Source organism: Seriola dumerili, unplaced genomic scaffold (genome assembly GCF_002260705.1).
Source record: "Seriola dumerili isolate Sdu_G_001 unplaced genomic scaffold, Sdu_1.0 BDQW01000052.1, whole genome shotgun sequence".
Taxonomy (NCBI): Eukaryota; Metazoa; Chordata; class Actinopteri; order Carangiformes; family Carangidae; genus Seriola; species Seriola dumerili.
Window position 1 is genome coordinate 20,411,154 of NW_019174307.1, and position 20,004 is coordinate 20,431,157.

The window sequence follows — 20,004 nt, forward strand, 5'->3', positions numbered from 1 at the left end:
GGAATCTGGCCTCCAGCTGTAGCGAGGTTCAAGCACTGACCAGGTTAGTTTTCCTGTTCTGTTCATTCAGATAATCCCCTTACACCTGTGTATTGTAAAGATGTTGTGTTATGTTTCTTCCCTGGATTAAATGTATGTATAAATTTATGAAACAAAACCAAAAGACAGACTTCTGCTACATCTACATCCTGTTTTCACATGCTATTTAACAGATACAGAAAGGTGCAACAAGTCTTCATCACCCTCAGCAGGTGTTTATTAAAGCACAAGCACTGGTATGTCATCATCTGTTGCATTCGTTACAGTAAAACCAAAGGAGGTTTGTTGGTGTCATGATCATTAAGTGCCTCCATCCCCCTCTAATCCAAAAGCATAAACACTTTCATTATTCACTTGCTAAATCTGCTGCCGACCCTCAGCTTCCCCAGGACAATCTCGCACCCATACACTCTGGCATGAATACACAGTGGATGTCATTTCCAAATCATGGAAGCTGCTTGCACGTATCGTGTTTCCTTTGACGTGATTAAGACATGCGTTCTGAGGTGAACATCTTTCACTTTGACTTGATGCAGTCTGATGCAGGCTCTTGTTCAACACTTTTGGTTTGAGTCAGTAGTGAGTCCTGTTCAGTGGGTCCTCCTCAGTGCTGCCCTCTGCTGGAGTAGTTAGAGTTTGGAGAACTGGATCAAGTTCCTGTTGATTTCAGCCACGTTCCTGCAACCTGAATTAGATGCATACAAAAAGTAATTGTTCTTTTAGTTGAGGCAGAATACTGCTGTATTTGTTTCGGCACAAAAGGCGACACTGATCACCCACCTGATAGAGCCATGGATAGACGGAACTCGTCATTTAAGATTTGCAGTACTTCCCTCACTCCTTCCTCACCCTGAAACATCACACAGGAACCAAATTACTATAAAAGACAAAAAACAATCTGTAAATGTCTATAAAATCAAAGTCAAGAACAATTTAAACCACATAAATCTTAGACCAAGGCCTTTGCTCCAACAGTGTCAGTGACTTTCAAGGATAAACTTTAGACAGTGGTTAGTAGAGCTTGTAGATGTGGATTAGAATCTAAACAGGAGAGGAAATGTGTCAATATAACCAGATAATTGTCAGTAATAATATTTCAATGAGAAGAAAAACCCTAATGTGGCTGTAATCAATCTGAAAAGACACACACAGAGTATCACATACAGTCATATCAGTGCTGCCGTCCTACCTTGTATGCAAGGCCCCACACTGCTGGACGGCCAATGAAAACGCACTTGGCTCCCAAGGCCAGGGCTTTCAATACATCACTTCCTGTCCTGATGCCTCCGTCCAGATAGACCTCGATCCTGCCCTGCACCGTGTCCACGATCTCAGACAGCGCGTCGATCTGGCAGCAGCAGAGGTGAAGATATAACAAGGCCGTCATACTATAGAAACAGTGCACAGTCTGGTATGTGTGGAGAACCCTGTATGTTACACAGGCTGAGCAACTACTACTACTTACTCTATTTCTGCAACTACTAGCATTACCACTACCATCACTAAGCTGCATGATTACTGTTGCTATCAGACATTAAAGTAAGACTTGGATCCCTTCTACAGACATGACTTCATAAACAAGAAGATCTTAAATATAATGTAAGAGGTGATGTGGTACCGAAGCTGGGCCACCGTCCAGCTGTCTCCCCCCATGGTTTGACACAATGATGCCTTGGACGCCGTGCTCAACGGCCAGCTCGGCGTCCTCCTTGGTCAGGATGCCCTTGATGATGATAGGCAGGCGGGTGATGGACTGCAGCCAGTACACGTCTTTCCAGCTGATGGAGGGGTCCAAGGTGTTGGCCGGGATCCCGTACTCTTCTGGGCCCGCCGTCTCTTGCTGACAGTGTAGTGGCACCAATACAACTTCTTTAAGTTTCCACTTTCTATAAAAATGTATTCTGGACTACTGCTTTTTCTTGTACTGGTACTGATAGTTCCTATTGTTACCGGGCAGATCTGACACTGCTGGTACATGGAGTTTGAATATTTTGTATATATGACTTCTGGCCATATTTCACAGATCACACAAGTAATTTCTGATGCACAAAATATGATTAAACTGTCTCAAGCTACATGCTAATATGCGGTAAAAAAAAAAAAAAAAGTAGTTAAATTAGTGCAAAAGTTCTTAGAAGTGAAGTTTTTTTAATTAGAAATGTAATTATATGGTGGCGAAATGTAGATAAAATAATAACAAGACTAGAATTTTACGTTTGATGTAACAAGACAAAAACATGTTTTTATTGATTTATTTTGTTTTTTAATCTGCTCTTACCTGGAACACTCCATCAAAGTTCTTGACCTTGAGGTGAGGCGGCAGCTTGAACTGGTTGCGGATGTCGTTGCGGCGCTTCCCCGTGTAGGGGACGTCGACGGTGAGGACCAGGGCCTTGTAGCCGAGCGCCTCTACCCGGTGCACGATCTGTTCCGACAGCTTCCGGTCCCGGTACACATAAAGCTGGAACCAGCGGTAACCGTTTGGTGCCGCTGCTACAATCTCCTCCACTGAGCAGGTGGAGTAGGTGCTGGTGATGTAGCAGGTGTTGAGAGCCTCTGTTGCTGTGTGGCGGGAAGTTGAAAAAGTATTACTTTGGTCACTCAAGATCAAATTTACATCACAGTAAGCTGGGTGCCCATGTGCTTCAGACTGGCTCCACCAAAGTGCACTGCCAGTGTTTTAATTAATCAACTCAAATAATTCATTTATTATTGAAAACTCAGTTGTCCAGTTTATTAGTTTAGGATTAAACTAGCTTTAAGAAAGATTTAAAGAGTAATTGACTGAATAATTTTGTGCTGATGAAAGAAAAAAAAGACCAACACAGTATCTTTCTGACAGCACAAGATTATTTCAGGCGTATGCTTCCATCTAGTGTTGGCTGTGTATACTAACATTATTATTGTGTAGCATTTTCAGGAAGTTTGAAAACATCTTTTTGTGTGATGAAATATTCTTAATTTTCTCTTCTGAATAGTCCCATTTGATAAAGGGTTTATGAGACTTAATGAGCTTTATAAGCCAAAAGCTCACTGTTTTCTCAACCAATGCAGGAGCCTTTAAATTACGTTTAAACATTAAAATGAACAATTCTGTAATAAAGCATTTGAGGCAGGTATCATTTCTGTTGAAATGAAGTGACACGGTGTCACTGACCCACACAAACACAGTCCTCACCCCGAGCAGTGGCCATCTCCCCTTCATGCCAGGCCAGGCAGTGAAAGGCAGTCGGTGCGATACCGACTGGAAAGCTGATTTCTGTGCCCTGCACCGTGGTCCGCGTGTCGCTCACTGACACGTCCCGCAGGATGCGAGGCCTCAGACGGATCCTGAGTGTGAAGTGCAGATCGACATGTAAACAGTAACATCAACTGTAGCAGGGAGGGAGGGGGGCAGGGGATGGGGGTTCACTCAGATAAATCTGTCCAATCACAGCTAATAAACGACGATGTGGCGATTTGCTGTGGCTATTGATTTATCTCCAGATTGATTAGTCTTTAGGTTTATCAAACGCAGTAAAAATTTCTCATGACAGTTTCCTTAGGACCAAGGTAATGTTGTCAAATGCTTGATGGTGTTGTTTTTGTTTGACGAACCGTCCATAAACCAAAGATATTCACTTTACTGTACATTTTCACATTTGAGCAGCTGAAACCACTAAATCTTTGTCTTTTTTTTTTCTTTTTTTTTTTAGAAAAATGACTGAAATGATACTTGGATTAACAAAATAGCTGCTGATTAATTTCTGTCCATTTACTATTCGATTTATGGAATAATCACTGCAGCTCTAATGGGCCTAAAATCCTCTACTGCGATATATGTATTTTTATGTCACAGTATCAGTATGTACTGTATTAATTTATATAATCAACTGAGAAGCTTTGGAACAGACAACTTTCTCATACTGATCCAAAATATCTTAATAAAAATCCAGTCAGGCTCCTTGTTTTGAAACATTGGTGGCCTGATACACCGTATAATACAGATATCAAAGTGACAGCTAGCCTGGTAAGAATTATATAACAACATCTCTAATGGTTTATATTGTCTCAACCAACGCAGGAGCTTTAAATTTAATTCAAAGAAACATTTCACTAAATCAAAATATGTAATTCTCTTAAAATTTTTTGTCATTCTGCTTCATTTTCCTCCTCTGGAGGGAAAAACATCTTGAGCTAACTATGGAACCAATCCAACCTGCTGACGAAGCATTGTGAAATCTTAGTATCCATTATTGTCACATAGAGCCATTGTTTCAGGAGAAAGCCGCCTTGAGACGATAACATGTTGTTTTTGCTAGACAAGTCATATTTCTTTGAATAAGCAGAGACAGGACACCGTGATTTTCTTTTCCCAAAGCTCCGACCTAACATTATCTATTCCGGACACAACCCAACCTTTAATCCTACTGGGGCAAATTTCTAACCAAATGCACTGGCAAACAAATCCCTAGTAACAGGCTTGTTGTAGCAAAAACATGTATGTACACATCACTGCAGTGAGGAAAACAGCCTATAAGTCTTTCTGAAGACATTAGCAAAGCTGAGAGGAATGCACAAGAGGACACACAAAGGAAAAGTTATGACAATATGAAAAAAATCTTTATCTCTATCATTTATCTTTGTCCCATTGCTCGTGCAACTTTCAACACAATTCCTTAGTCACTACAAGGGGCCGGAGCAACAGTGCAGCATGAGCACTGGCTAAAATGTAACTGCCTGTTTGTCATTATAAGGAATCACAACCACACATGTAATGTATATACAAAAATCAGTCACAGCAGTTTAAAGTTCACAAAAACAATAATTTATTGCCTTTTTTTACAGGCTGTGTCCTCGGATGACCTGCAGTTTAATATTAAAACAGTTTAAATAAAATTTAATCAGTTCTCAAGGGCTTGTCAGAAAGTGGAAATTAGTTTAGGTGGTTTTGTGACACTGCACAAGCTCAACAATGACTGCACATCTGTAGTCAGTATGTCAATAAAAATGCTGTTTTCTCTCTCTGTGCTGTCTGTAGATGGACCGGCATGTGTGTTACAATAAATAAAAATAAAAAAGATGTAATTGTCAAGTATTAGAGCACTATTGCTGCACTGAAATTGTGTATTTGTGATGACCTTGAACGTCCGGGTTAAACTTTATTTTTCCCCACTGTACCTTTTGTAAGCCAGCAGATTGTCGTCCCGGGTGCAGCACTCGTCCGCTCCAGCTGCATAATAATCCCAGGTGGCCTTTGAGAGATGCTCTTTAGCATACTCCTCAAAATCCGTCAGGCATACCATAGCCATCTCTGCACAGCGACCTCCCTCTCTGTGGGGAAACAGAGATCGTAAATTCTCAGTTTGATGCTTATTAATATTAGTTTGTCGCAGAACAGGAATGAAATGAACAATATAACATATTTCAAGATGAAGGATTTCACCATATGCATAATAACTGGCTGAAAACATAGACTTTCACGGTCCAAAATATCTCTTTATGATATCTATAATATCCCTTTATTTCCTTATTTCTTCTCTGTCTTTACAACCAGTCAGCTCTCATTCAGTGTCATCTGGAAACAGGATTTGTTGCTTTGCATGTGAGACAGACCGCTGCAGGCACAGACAGCAAACAGGCACTTGAGGCACAGAATGAAAAACCAGTGTACAGGCACGACGTTACAGCTTCAAGACTTACCGCAAATGATTGATCTGTCATAAACAAGGTCCCTCACTCTCACATGACACAGCCTCCATGGACGACTGAAGTTGCAACATCACTGCTCAAACTGAAACTCCCCTCTATCAGCAAATGTAGTGTAATCACAAAGTCCGCGACTGAACAGTCAAGCTTTTGCGTCTTAACATCTGAGCAACTAAAATGACTGTTTTACTTTTTTAGAACAGGTTTAAATCCTTGTGTCTGTGTCAGTCCTTGTGTCCACTGTGTTGCCTTTGTATCAGTCAGAATCAAACTTTCATAGAGCCACTATAAAAGCCACTGACAGTGTATGTGACCTGAGAGCGACCCCTGCTCTTATTGTGTTTACACAAGCTGGAAATGTGCTGATGGTGACTGCAACTATAGTGAGGACAAGAGGCGTCTGACACAGTGCTCTGCGGTCCAGATGGTACATACAGTAGTACATGTGGGCATACACGTTTACAGGCTGTGTACACACAATCCTACATGCTAACACAGGGGACACTGTTGTTGTCTTCATGTTGTCAACTGTTTAAAATGGTATATTTTTTATAAGCCCTCAGAAAACGCTGACTTCATAAGGAGTAATGTCTTAATTGAGGGATAGTAAAAAAAATTCTCATTAACCACAGATGGTTTTATACAGATGGTGAAATTGCTGGATATATAGTGTGGTACACCCAGACCTGGAAGAATTCAGATCCTTATTAAAGTAAATGGTGCAATACCACACTGTAAAAATACATTACAAATAATAGAATAATTGCATCATATTTTATATGCAGATTTTATAAGTTAAGTAGCTACTACATCTGTCAAAAACAGGTTTGGAGTCAGTGAAGTACAAAATTCCTATAAATTATATAAAAATAAAATGAAATCATCATCATCAAATTTCCTTAAATTACTATCCACAACTGAAGCTATGAGGACATCGAGGACAGAGAATATTTGGGAACCTGGGGTGCACTTTACATTTTATAATTTATAATTTAGTTAGTGGAAGCAGATGCAAGAAAAATTTAGACGATAAGTAAACAAATATAACAATTCCAATAGTTAATCTCAGCTTTTAGACTATCATGTAGTGGAAATTGTGCATGAGCCTACAAAATTCTTAAATTAACTTAACTGGTTGAAAATATAGAATTAATATATAACTTTATAGACTTTTATCCGGATTTATTACATTTTAGGAGTGGTGGGGGTTAGGGTTTTATCAGACCGGAAGTCTGACTTAAGTTTGAGACATACCTGTTACAGGTGACTGGTTTTCTCAATGGGCTGATTCAAGCCACGTCCTGGCAGGCGGGAACCGCAGGGTGAGAAGTAATTACAGAGAAGAGTGCACGTGAAACGCACCGTAAACTGACTTGGGTTTTGTTGACCTCATCACCTAATTAGCTAGGCTTCATACAGCTGCGCAACAGGTACGACTGCTAGGCCAAAATGGCCGACCGAGTAGTTTTCTAGTGGTATTTTTTTAAGTTGGGTACGAATCGAACCGAACTGCAGCCAATACACCGAAGAATGCCGAAGGGACTGAGCTAGGTGCTTCGCCGCTTGCCCGTTTCGTTCATTTAACACAGTCAGACCGTAGATTCAGGGCTAGTTAGCCTGTTAGCTTGTGGATGTTACTCCTGATTCGTGCTACCAACCGACTTTTGAGAGGCCAACTGCTGCAGTTTAGGTAAGTTACACAGCTTTTAGTGCCTGTTAGTGTTAGTAGTTGTTTAGCATTTTGATTTAAATTCGTCTCTTGTCAGTTATTTTTCTCAGTTTTGTTTACTTACTGTAAAATACACACATAATCACAACACAATTATCAAGCTAGGTTCGTAAGGTATCAGTTTTATGTAGCCTACAGCTTCACATTTGGGGAGAATAATGAAGTCTGAGCCCACTATCAGTTCCTTTTTTTTTTCTTTTTTTTCTTTTTAAATCTAGTCTACTGTTTTAGTTTGTAAATTATGTTGAAACGCAAAATCAATCACGTTTAAGCTAACGGTGTAGGTAACGTCCAGTTTTATTGTCAGTAGCCCAACAACCACGGTTACATGACGTCAGGCCTTGAATACTGAGCATAAGTTATGTGTAGTTACTCAAATGTATACATAAGAAAATTTCACAAATTCAGTTCAAAGGCAGCCTGTGGCCCAAATCCACGTAATATATATACCACTACCCTATTCTTACAGTTAGAAGAACACAAGATGTTGGTTTATAGAACTTTACTATTTAATACTAACAGGAAATGGTACAGTACATGCCTTAGCCCACCCAACATCAATGCACCTGCGATTTCAGAAAGCTACTGCTAAACTATAGTGGTGGAAATATTAAAGACTAAGTAAAATGTATGTCCTAAGATCAGATAACTTATGTATTTGTTTTCTCAAATGTTCCTGGGGCTGTTTTTGTTGTGTTTGGGACTCAGCAAGTGTTGTTATAGCTTGGATGGACCCTTCTAAACAAGTCTTTAAAGTAGACAAAAAGTACTTGCCATGTTTATATCAAAAGTACAAACTAACTGGATATACCTGAATATAGAGTTATGTACTACAGTGGAGTAATATTTAATCAGTTGTCAAAAAAATAATAGTTATTATTTATCAGTTAAAAAAATGCTGGCTCTGGCTTCTCAAGTGTGGGATTTGCTCATTATCATTTTACCTTTTTATGTACCTTATGCTTCCGCTGGACATTTTCGTTTTACATGTTATACCTTAAATGATTTATTGAAAGTAATATTATCAAATTATTGCATAATAACAGTGATCATTTGTTGCTGTTCTAATTTAAACTGGAGGCATCTATGCATGGTATCAGGCTCAGGCGTAGCACGTTTAGGATGGAAAGTATAGCTCTATTCCTACCTGCACCTAAATTCCTGCCTTAAAGAATAAAAACAGCTGGAGGTTTTTGTGTAAACTCTACAGAGGATTTGCTGAGGAAGCACCTCATTCTTGTTCATGGTGCAGTGAGGCCCTGGAATTTGGATCACGACAGTGAGATACAGTACAAGTTTTCTTCTTTTGTTTCTGTTTCGTGAATTGAAGGGGTCTTAAGGGAAATAAGTAAGTAAAACCTGAATTAGTAGTTTGTTGAACATTGAGATATCAAGTGATAAAGACCCATAACACATGCGCCTAGTGTTCAATAAGGGCCTAAGATCTATTTCTTTTTTTTAAGTATTAATGCTTTAACATGCCAGTAATAATTGTTATTCTGTGTTTACTACAACTAATATTGATTACAAAAATGATGATGATAATCATGCTCTTCATAACTCAAGCAAAACTGCCCTGGCCCATTTGTACGTATCACCACTTAACTGATAGAATTCATTTTACAAATTAATAGACAACAAATTAGTTGATAGAGATTTTTCACTGGAAAAAATTTAGATAAATTAATAAACACTTAAGCAATAAAAAAAATCTAAATTGAGATTGATCAAAACATAGCAACAAGGGTGTATAATAATTAAAAGAAAACTAAAGAATAGTATCTTAAAATTGACAGTATAGCTGTTTTTTGTAATTAATGATTAAACATTTTGTTGAGTGATTTTTTTCTAGATAATGAAATTAACAGTTTACATGTGTTTTTCAGTATTTTCTCTCTGAGCAGACAGACAGTGGATGAATAGACAGAGAGCAGTTTCTTCTCTTGTATTTACCTGCGCACAGTTTACTCACCGATTGCACATGTTCATTCTCTCTGCTGAGCTTCCTTTTTCCCAAAAGACTCATACCCTGTGAAGGAAGCAGAGGAGTTACCATCACTGCTGCTGACTACCGCTGCTGCTGCTACTTATACTAATACTACTACCACCATTACTGCTATTACTTTGACTACAGTTGCTACAACTACCACAGCTACTCCTTCTACTGCCAATAGTGCTACTACCACCAGTGCTGATGGTGCTCCATACTACTACTTCTGCTTCAAATATTACACTTCGACCACCAAAAATACTCACCATTATAGTACTATATTACAAATGGCAATGCCACTATTGCCACAGATACTGTGCTATTACTACAACACTTGCTACTAATGTTAAAAATATTGATAATACTACTACAAAAATATTTGTAGTGGTACTGCCAGTAGCTGCTGCTACTGTGTTGTTACTTTCAGTTCATGAATATAAAATGACCATCACTGCTGCAACCTCTACTACTACTACTACTACTACTACTACTGCCACCTTTATTCTCTTTATATAAAGAACCACTATTGATATAAATGTATGATTTTGTGTGACATATTTGTGTTATTGATTGTCTATTATGTCAGATAGACTAAATAGAAAAAACAAACAGTACTGCTATAATTAGCCCTATAACTACTACTAGTAGTATTACAGTTACAACTACCACTAATAGTTATAGGATCCAGAGTCTTTTAAAGGATGAATTATTTGTGGTTGCAAAGCTAGTACAGACAGACAAAGTTTTAGCCTGTAGATCTAATTTAATGCCTGTATTTAAATTGTACTGGAAGTGCTTTTTTTTCTCTTAATTTAATTAAACAATTGATTCTGTACTATATATGGTTACAGTTTTACTGTTACTAAAATCTTTCCACCACAAATCCTGTTGTCTAAGCTTTCAACTATGAACACTTGAGGGCAGTGCAATACTGAATGAGTGAAAGTCCATTCTTAAAGCTCCATTCAACATCTGTAAAGCAGGTAAACATAAGGAGACTTTAATTTAATGCATTTGTGTCAGTACTGCACGCTACACACTCAGTGCCTCTATAAAAAACTGTAACTGACCTCTGATGTCACACCTGTTACTTTTGTAAACACGATGTTAAACCACACACTCTACAACACTGCACAAACTCACTTCCTGATCTCTGCAGGCTTTGTCAGTTTTAACTAGAATGTGTTTATGTTGATATTGAACATCTTAGTTTTACTGTGTTTTCTTCTCTGTTTTTGTTTTACTGAAGAAATAACGCTTTCATAATCTCTACAAAATAGTTGTAATTATAAAAAAAAGTATATGAATATTATTGAATTGTTTCTACTGTAGGTTTATTATTTTCCCTGTGGCTGGATGTGTTTGATGAATGTGAGCCTCTGTCCTGTGTAGGCTCTGAAAGGTGTCGGTCATTTAGACCCATTGAATGGCTGCTGATAGCACATTGTCCAGGTGAGTTTCTAGAATACCTGGTGTTTGGTATTTAGTGTGCAATACTAAACAAGGTTAAGATCTAGCCTGCTTCTGTTATAGATTATTTGTATATGTCACACAGGCCTTGCTTATGTTTCAGTGGCTAGGAGTGCTGCACATCACCAGCACATAAACACATCCTGACACCTTGTTGCTATCATTCATGTATCTGGTGGAAAAACTCTAGGTGTTTACATTTAGGTCAAAGGTAAACAACTGAAAAGCAGAATCCAACACAGTATTCACACAGTGTGAATAAATACAGCTACTGGAGTGGATAAAATCAGTGTCTTACCTTCACCTGCGCTGCTTGGCCGGCGTACGCTACGTGTTAGTTCCCCTTTCATGTGACAGGGTCGTGTCAAAGCCCCCACCCCACCCTTGCCCCCCCAATTCTGCCTTCCCCCACCTCTCTCCCCCCTCACAGTGTCATGCTCCTCCCACAGTGGCTCAACACCAGCTAAGCCTCTCGTCAGCACTCTGGGCCGCGGCCTCTCTTTGTGCCAAAACCCACCAAAAGCTTGTTCAGGTCAATTGTTTATCGGAGCAACAAACACCTCCCGTTCTCCTTCTGTCCTTTCTTCCTTCTTTCCCTCCTAACTTTCATCCTTCCATCTTGATCCATCCTCCTTCTTTCCCTCCCTTATTTCATCTGTCCTTTCCTCCTTCTCCTCATCCTTCCTCCTTCTTTCCTTTTGTTCCTTTACTCTTTCCTCTGTAAATTCTTTCCCTGTTCCTTCCTGCCACTCTCTCCTTCCCTCCTTCCTCTTTCCTCCCTTGTTTTCTTTCTTTCCTGCAATCCTTTTTTTCCCTGTGTTTTGAATGTTCATGAAGGCCTTTATGTGTTTGTCTAAGTGAGTGAATCAGTGTCCAAAGCAAATGAAGTAATCTTCCTAGTTAATACTTAATCTTCACTGCACAGGGAAACAAAAACAGCCAAGTCAAGCTTTTACTTTTGCTACTGTTTACCTGTTTTTCCTTCAAGCTTTTGATGCATAAACCAGCACTTGCATTTTAGCACTAGTTGGTGTTAGTTGTTTTTAAGTGTCACACACGGATCACTATATAAAGGAAATTACTAGACTTTATCCAACTCTGATCAAATATGCATAAGAGTCAAAAGTTAGAAAAACAAAGCAAAAAAAACTTTGCGATGCGCCACGACTCTCTCTGAAAATGTCAAACTTGTCGAACAGACTGGAACTTTGACAGGTGTTTTCAGGCTCTTTACATATATAACACAGATGTCCCAACCTTTGATATCATGAGCTTGTTATGTTAGGATCCCCACACATAAGTGATGGATTGATGGTAATGTCACAGTGTCTCAGCTCACCGCGGACGAAACAAAACGCCCCGAGAAGTTGTTCAAGCATTTTAAAACAGCAGTGGGGTGCAGTGATACTAAATTAGATTCTCTCGCTCTTATTTCATTACAGCTTTTGAATTGAATTCACTCTTTGTAAATGTAATATCTTTGGTAACAAAACCTGGCTTCTTAAGACACGTCTGTCATTCTGTGTGTGTCTCTGAATTTATGTGTTTTATTTTGACTTTTACACTAAAGGCTGTGAAGGTGGAGCCAAGGGCTAAATCTGACGGGCTGGACCTCCACGGGGAGGTGTGGGTGTTATCTGCACCGAGAGGAGGTGCAAATTGTGTTAATCCACAGCTGGCCTCGATGCCTAATACCACGGAGTTAGATCTGGCTCTGGGGCTGTAGTTTTGGAGGTACTGGACGTTCAGCTGAGTGGAAAACCTTTTCCACATGCTGGTTGAGGCTCTGCCCCGAGGCTGCGGCCTAGCACGCCGCAGCACATGTGTGTTGAATTGTCAAGGTGTTATCGTGCCCTGGCGAGGCTCTGTGCTCCTCCACCTCTGTCTCTCTCAGGTTTATTATCAGACTAAATACAGCCAAGTTTACAGACATGGGCCGCAAATCCATGCAGCAAGGCCTAACCTGATGGCTGTCCATCATGGTTTTAACTTTTTGCACACAGGCCAGAGCGGGAGGTGCAGGAGAAAACAGCAAAGGAATGTTGAAAAAAAAGACGTTACCAGAATCAGAATCAGGTTTATTGCCAAGTAGGTTTTCACATACGAGGAATTTGTTTTGTTGTTTTGCTGCACAGCAATAAAAGGAGAAATGAATGGCAAAATGATTTAAGACGAACAGCAAGCGGTAACAGTTTGAAAGGGCTAAAGATGAGACCTCTTTGTTCTCAGACTGTCAATTATCTGACTTCAGTGTCTCAGGATAGATGGTGTCATAATGTCTTTTTGTAAAGCTGTCTAAGACAAATTTGTGATAAAGTGAGCTATATAAATAAAATTGACCTAACTTGATTTGATAAAAATTGATCAGTGTTAACAAATAAAAACACAATGTTTAACAAAACGGGCAAAGTGAAAACACAGGTTTTCAAGAACTGTGATATGGTTGGTAAAAAACTGTTAAAGATTACAATTTTCATTATAAAAATGCAAACCTTTAAGCCCTCAGATAATGACAGGCAAAATGAATTGTTGGTGGCTACAACACTACAATAACTGAGTGAGTCACATAAATCCATTATATCAGGGCTTACATTCAACATGTCTGTGTGGGGACTTAAAGAATATTCAAAGAAAAACATCTCAAACATTTGAACTTAGACAAGAAGGTTACTCAACAATTTGGATTAGTTATCGATTTCCTTGCTTTGTGAAGTTATTGTCCATATCATGCAACATGAGTATAAAATAGATTTCTTGTAAAATGTTCTTAAAACAAGCTAATTAGTGTTGGCATCAGTGCGAAGTTTTTCCAGACCTCTGGTTTTATTGGTTTTGTTTTATTCTAAAGTCAGAATAAATAAAGGAAAGAGTTCTTGAAAATTTCTCTTATTTAGATTTTTTGTGAAATTACAGACCTCAGCACAAGATGGATGTTAGACTCTCTCTCAAACTCTGGAAGTTGTTTTCAGTTTCATACAGAAAAAATATCCCGCAGTATTTCAGTTCTTTTTTTATACAGGAGCTGGCCTTATAAAACGCTCTTTCTATTTTCAGGAGTGTGTAGTTGCTGTATGTCTTGTGCGTCTGTGGAAAGCATTGTTCAGAGTGCCAAAACAAAAGCAAAGGAGTCAACACATCAGTGGCTGTAAATGTCATGTAGCGGCTAAGTGATGGATGTCCAGAGCATTTGATGTCTGGGAGAGATCTGAGCATAACTCACAGTCCGCAGTCACGCCATATCAGACTCTTATGATTCAATCCATACACACAGGCAGCGGACGATTTGCTCACATCTACCAAGGGGCGGTGGAGTTGTGTGAAAGTATTATGAAAGTATTATTTGTGCTCAGTTTTTTCCCCCCAAAAAGAGGGGAGGGGCATGTCATCATTTAAGTGAAGGATTCATTCCTCCCTGAAGTGTGCTTGAAGCCATGAAAACTGGACTGTGACGACTCTGAACTCCTCTGTGGGTGCATTAAGACGTTAACTTTCACTGCACATAAACACCATTTCCTCTCTGCTGTTTCTTTTTGTAGTTGGTTTAAGTCTTGCTTTTTTGTGGTAAATGTCAGAGTGTTGTCTTTATTCCTATGTACAGAGATTGTTTGGAGTCCTGTCCAATGAAATTATGTGAAAGGAACCTCATGTCTTCAGATGCAAATGCATTGCTTCATGCCTAACTCAAGACTACAAGTCAGTGTTTTCGAAGGAAAGGGTTAGTTGGACATGACATGAGACAGGAAGTAAAATGACTTGTTGAAAACTAAGAGTGAAGGAATCAGTGTGATGAGAGGAGACATTTAACTTTCTTCAATCAACTTTTATGTCATTTTCATCTCTCAACGACAGGTTTTTCGAAGTTATTTTTAAGTGTTTAAGCATGACTGGAAACTCAACCTAACTCAACTGGACTTTGTTTATTTTAGTTGCTCAAATGTGAATTTTTTTTCTCCCAATCTTTGAACATGAACAGATGAAATTGGCATCCAGTGTTGATATGTTTATTTATACAATACCTGAACTGGGTTTGACTTTGAATTTGTAGGTTAGCATTATTTATAATGTATTTAATAATGTATTTTCATGTAAAGATACATACCTACCTTACCTCAATGACCTTTCTGACTCTGGTTTGCAGGTATAGGGATTCGTAAACAGTCAGAAACCAATCACGTCTGAGAATGCACCCTGTTGAAGATAAAATTGTGGTTTGATTTTTGCTCATAAAGAATGAGCAACAGAAAGTTTGCTTCTCAAGATGCAGCACAACAACGTTTCCCCCGATCCACACTAAAACTTCAGGCCTCTGTTTTCAGATTTATCCATAAGTGAGTGTTTTCAGAGGTTAGGGTTGAAAGGTTCAGTTTTCGGATGTGAAAGAAATGCTCTAACAAAGAAGGAAGATACTTTACTGTTTTTTCTTTCCCTTCCCTGCTTCATTTATAAAGTGGTGGTAACCTTGTTTGACAAGGTAACCATAAATGTCCATGTGATGACTAATTGATCATTGTGTACATGTTTATCTGCAGTTGAGATGTCATTCATTTCATAGGCTTATAGAAATGTGAGGTGTAGTATTTGTGTAAATGCAGTCCTGAAGTATTTCTGTATTTTTTTTTCTCTCTTTAGAGTGAAACTGTTGAAGAGAGGAGGAACTGGGTCCTGAGGGCACGGAGAGCTGAACATCCTCTTCAAAGAATACCTGGTTGGTAATTATTATAATTTAGTTTTTACCTGTATTGAACCAAATCTTGAATAAATAATCTTGTTACTTTGTTAATTTATTATCTATTTTGTCTAATGTACACACTCACTGTGCATTTTTTTGCATTGTTTTCACAATTTCACATTTCCTTTTATTCATAAACTTTAAAGTTCACGACTAGACAAAAACATTTTATAATGCTGCAGAGAAAAGCTGCAGCAGAGTAAACCCCCCCTGTCAAGCCAGCTGACGACGTTGTCAGGTGGCAGGTGTCAGAATATTGAGAAAACTGTTTGTTTATGTTTATTATGATATTATAGTTTGAATTAACAATCTTTGGCAACGATGAATACAGTCATACCAGCAAAGTCACTTGAACAGTGTTATACTGTGTGTCTGGATGCTAGACGCTAAGTTGCTTTCATCGGAAGTCTGACAGCGGAATATCCCTCCTGTAACTTTGTAACCATGGTAACAACACAGTGTTAACGTAACTATCCTCGGGGTGAATGAATGCTTTTAAAGAGGAAGAAACTCCATGAGGAATACCGTGGAAGAGAGGGTCCATTTTCCCGTGTAGACACAGTCAACACCGTGTTTGTGAAATTTTACACCCTGATGTACGTACCTTTCTACGTCCTACAGAAAGCTGACAGAAAAACTGAAGTAAAGAGTCATTGCTATGGAAACAACACACTGTCTCGTCTAGCCACATTGGTGTAAACTTTCATGCCGCAGATCACATTCTTATCCAAGTAGTTTCAACTTGTCGTGAATCTTTGAGTAAACTCACCTTTAAAGAAGCGCCCCCCAGGAACATCTTAACGCCCAAAATATCTCAAAAATATTTCTTCCAGCGCCCCCTTATGTTCTCTGAATGTCCCCCGAAGCTGTCAGCTTCAGAGACTGTTTGCATGTGTGCTGTTGTGATTCTGTTTCTCTTTGTCTTTCAGCAAAACACTCTGCAAAATAATCACTTATTTTCTCCAAGAGGAAATAATGTTCCATAATAAAAAATGAAAGCCTTTGAAGTTTGGGGGGCACAAGCTCGACTTGTGTCTAATAACTGAAATGAAACTTTGTGTCCTCATGCCTGGCTCTGTGAACCCTTTTACTGGGGTGAATACTTGAACTTGCTTTGGGGACACAAAGACTTTATGGAAATAAAAAGACACATAAAAATCACATAAAACTCATGGTGTGCAGCTCTTCTACTTAATAATATGTAATAAATACTCTGGAATGATTCTTTCTGAACATTGAAAATCCAGCAAGCTTTGATTTAAACTCTCTATGAAATAAGAACGGGATAACAATGCTCTCCAGTCTGCCCCCTTCACCGCTTTCTTGTATTTCTTCCACGTTTTCTCTTGATTCCAGCTCATCATCTGAAGACTTTTCATGTGTCCTCGAGGCTCATTCGGAAAGCTTCATGTCCAATCAGTTGCTGCTGAAATGTGAATCCACTGTGACATTTTCTCTAATCAGCTCTCTCCGAGCCTCCCCATCCCCTCCTTACAAATTATGCAAATCACAACGCAATAATCTGGCCAATTAGAATCAAACCAAACTCCTTACTCGGTCCTTCTGCTTTTTTTTTTTTTTTTTTTGTTTCCTGCTTTAGCGGCTGAAGAGGACACAGTCAGTACGACGTACATGTCTGAGGGATGTAGCGAGAGTCTGCATTGCCAATATTTAAATTGGTTGTCTACATCTGCTCGTTGTGTGGAGTCTCTGACCTTCACTACGTCTCTTGGCTGAAACTGGATGATGCTGAATAGGGACAGGCAGGTATGCTCATTTTGTGGGTGGACACGCACATGCATATACCCATGGCAACATGTACACACATACAAATAATACCTACACACTTGAGCTTGGCTGGATAAGTGGGTTGTTCTGGCTGAACTCATTGTTTTTCATTTTGAAATGTGCAGCTGCCAGCGATTTAGCTTTTGATACAAAAGCATACAAAGGATTTTTACTGTCCACCTTGGAGAACAAAGTCGACTGGGATTTAACGGGCGAAACCTCCATTTCATTTTTATTTCGTAATCTTAAAGCAAAGGTCACAGAACTGTCTATCATATAAGGTCTGGTTTGTTTCAGAAGTGTTACTGCACTGGGTTTGGCTTTGTGGTTCAAAGCCAAGGTTCAAACGTACTAGATAGAAAATTGGACCTATGATGCTTTGGAAAACATAGTATTAGATCACAAATACATTGTGGTGATAAATAACTAAACATTACGTACAGCACCTAGTTGACGTCTTTATAAATAAGTTTGAACCTTCAACCTAAAGCACATTCAGCAGCATGGAGTTGGTCTCCACTATAATACCAAACTAAATATCCAATATTTTGCTGATGTTGTACTTGTAATTTAAAAAAAAGATGCTTAAGTAAGTGTTTTGCCCTAGTTTTGTTCTTGAAAGGGGGGAAAACTGTTTTATAAACCCTGGTGGGACACTAAAACTCTTGGAAACATTGCAACAAATCAGTAAAATGGTAATTTGGGCAGTGAGTGAAGAGTCTCCATTATGCTTGTCAAAATCTGATACTTTAGTTAATTTAAAAGCCAATATTAACTGAAAGCTTTTGGCAAGTCGAGATATTGTTTCAACCAAAGTATGCGGTTTGAGTTTTAGTAGATTATTAGTATTTTAATTTTAATAATGTTTATATTATTAGCAATACGCTTTCCTTCCCAACCACCATCACTTTGGGGAGTGTTAGTTCCAGCAGACTGCAATGCACATCTATTAAAAACCCACACTTGAGCGCTTTAACGCTGTAACTAATTATCTGTTGATGTAAAAGCAAAAACCAAATAAATATTACAGCTGTGGATACGCTCAGCATAATCTGTTCCTTGTGGAATGGCACACAACATTAGGCTACTTTGGAAACACATTATGCTAAGTTAATTAAGGGGAAAGAAGAAAACATTTTGTTTCCTCTCCATTACTGAAGTGATGGAGGAGTGACATGCCTCATTTAGGAGAATCGTTTGAGGTAGTGAAAGCCACAAAACAATGCATTACTCTCTGCCGAAAGTGAGATTGTTATATGAACACCTACATTTCAGGCACTGAGAATAGGACAGAGTTGAAAGGGCATGTAATGTGTCACAATGACTGCTGTGCAGCACTAATCTGTCACAGGATGGACAAAACTGATGAAAATCAGACACCTGATTTGTGACAGCTGCACATAAAGAAAGGCCATCACGATTTCTCAGAGCCCAATCAATCCAAAGACAACTGGAAAAGTATATTTAGCTCAAAGAGCCGAGCGGGAAGTAAATATTTTTACTGGATTTTTCCATTTAATGATATGCAGCAGATGTGGAACGAGGCAAGAGGCGAGAGGCATGGGAATCACTTTACTGACTGACTGTGTCACCGCCAATATGAAAGCTGTGAGAGACGAGCAGACTTTCAAGTTAGCATTAAAGAGGTCAAAGGTTAAATGTGTTTTACTGGGCCTCTTGTATGTACGAACCCAAGATCCTTCATCCACAAATGACTGGGTTTTACAACAAAAAGTCTACAGTTGTTTTTGTCAAATCTGGGCCTTTGATTGTATGGTTTGGCAGAGGGAACTAAGGATTTGTTATGCATTACAGACAGTATGCTAAACTCTCATTTTCCTACTCTGATGAAAAACTTGACAAATTGTGGGCTTCTCTCAGGACCAATTGGCTCGGAAAGGGTATGCATGTGCACGTGTGTGTGTGTGTGTGTGTGTGTGTGTGCGTGTGTGTGTGTGTGTGTGTGTCAAAATAAGGTCTCTGAATCTCCCCTCCGGCCATCACGAAAAGTTGTCAATCACCTCCTCTTTTAATTCCAAAAAGATGAGCGCTCACATGCTAAAGCTACGCCCCCCTTGCCACAGGCCTTGGCACCGCCTCTGAGGCCTGTTGCCCCCCCAATTCGCCCACAATAAGGAACCAGGGTGACGGGCACAAAAGGCTTATTTACCAAATGAAAAGTGGCGCCACATTAGTTTTACACATTTTCTGTTTGATTCAACAAAGCATTAAATCCACAAAAATAAGCCGTATCAGATAGCAAATGGAAAGCATGAGTGTTGGTGTATTGTGTGTGTGTGTGTGTGTGTGTGTGTGTGTGTGTGTGTGTGTGGTGTTGTGGTGGTGTGGTGTGTGGTGCTTGTGTGTGTGTGTGTGTGTGTGTGTGTGTGTGTGTGTGTGGTACCCCTTGAAGGATGAAGTGAGATGCTGTATTGTACTTGTGTCGGCTCTGGGGTGTTTCATTTAAACACAGTGTCTACACTGCAGAAAAAATCATACAGTATCCATTTGAAGAAGTCATTTAATCCAAAACAGAGAGCTGGACTTTAACTTTATTGAAGACAAATTGTA

The 20,004-nt window shown here is 39.2% G+C and overlaps 1 protein-coding gene across 2 annotated transcripts; it reads right to left on the reverse strand.

Moving 5' to 3' along the window:
* Nucleotides 1–232: 232 nt before the first annotated feature.
* Nucleotides 233–11,286, reverse strand: hao2 (hydroxyacid oxidase 2). Of its 2 annotated transcripts, none has more exons than XM_022740661.1 (9): nt 11,215–11,286; nt 9,429–9,485; nt 5,200–5,352; nt 3,218–3,369; nt 2,318–2,601; nt 1,658–1,879; nt 1,229–1,387; nt 820–889; nt 233–724 (listed from the first exon to the last, which is right to left on the reverse strand). In XM_022740661.1, exons 2-9 carry the CDS (start codon nt 9,443–9,445, stop codon nt 669–671), a joined length of 1,113 nt encoding a protein of 370 aa, XP_022596382.1. In that variant the 5' UTR covers nt 9,446–9,485; nt 11,215–11,286; the 3' UTR covers nt 233–668. The 2 variants fall into 2 exon arrangements, with proteins under 2 accessions (XP_022596382.1, XP_022596381.1); XM_022740660.1 differs by having other exon boundaries at nt 1,658–1,897.
* Nucleotides 11,287–20,004: the final 8,718 nt, after the last annotated feature.

Coding starts and splice junctions, on each gene's coding strand:
- hao2 (XM_022740660.1), bottom strand. Junction 3,370..5,199: donor AATCTGCTGGCTTACAAAAG/GTACAGTGGGGA, acceptor CTTCACACTCAG/GATCCGTCTGAGGCCTCGCA. Junction 1,388..1,657: donor TGGACGGTGGCCCAGCTTCG/GTACCACATCAC, acceptor TGCTGCTGCCAG/ATCGACGCGCTGTCTGAGAT.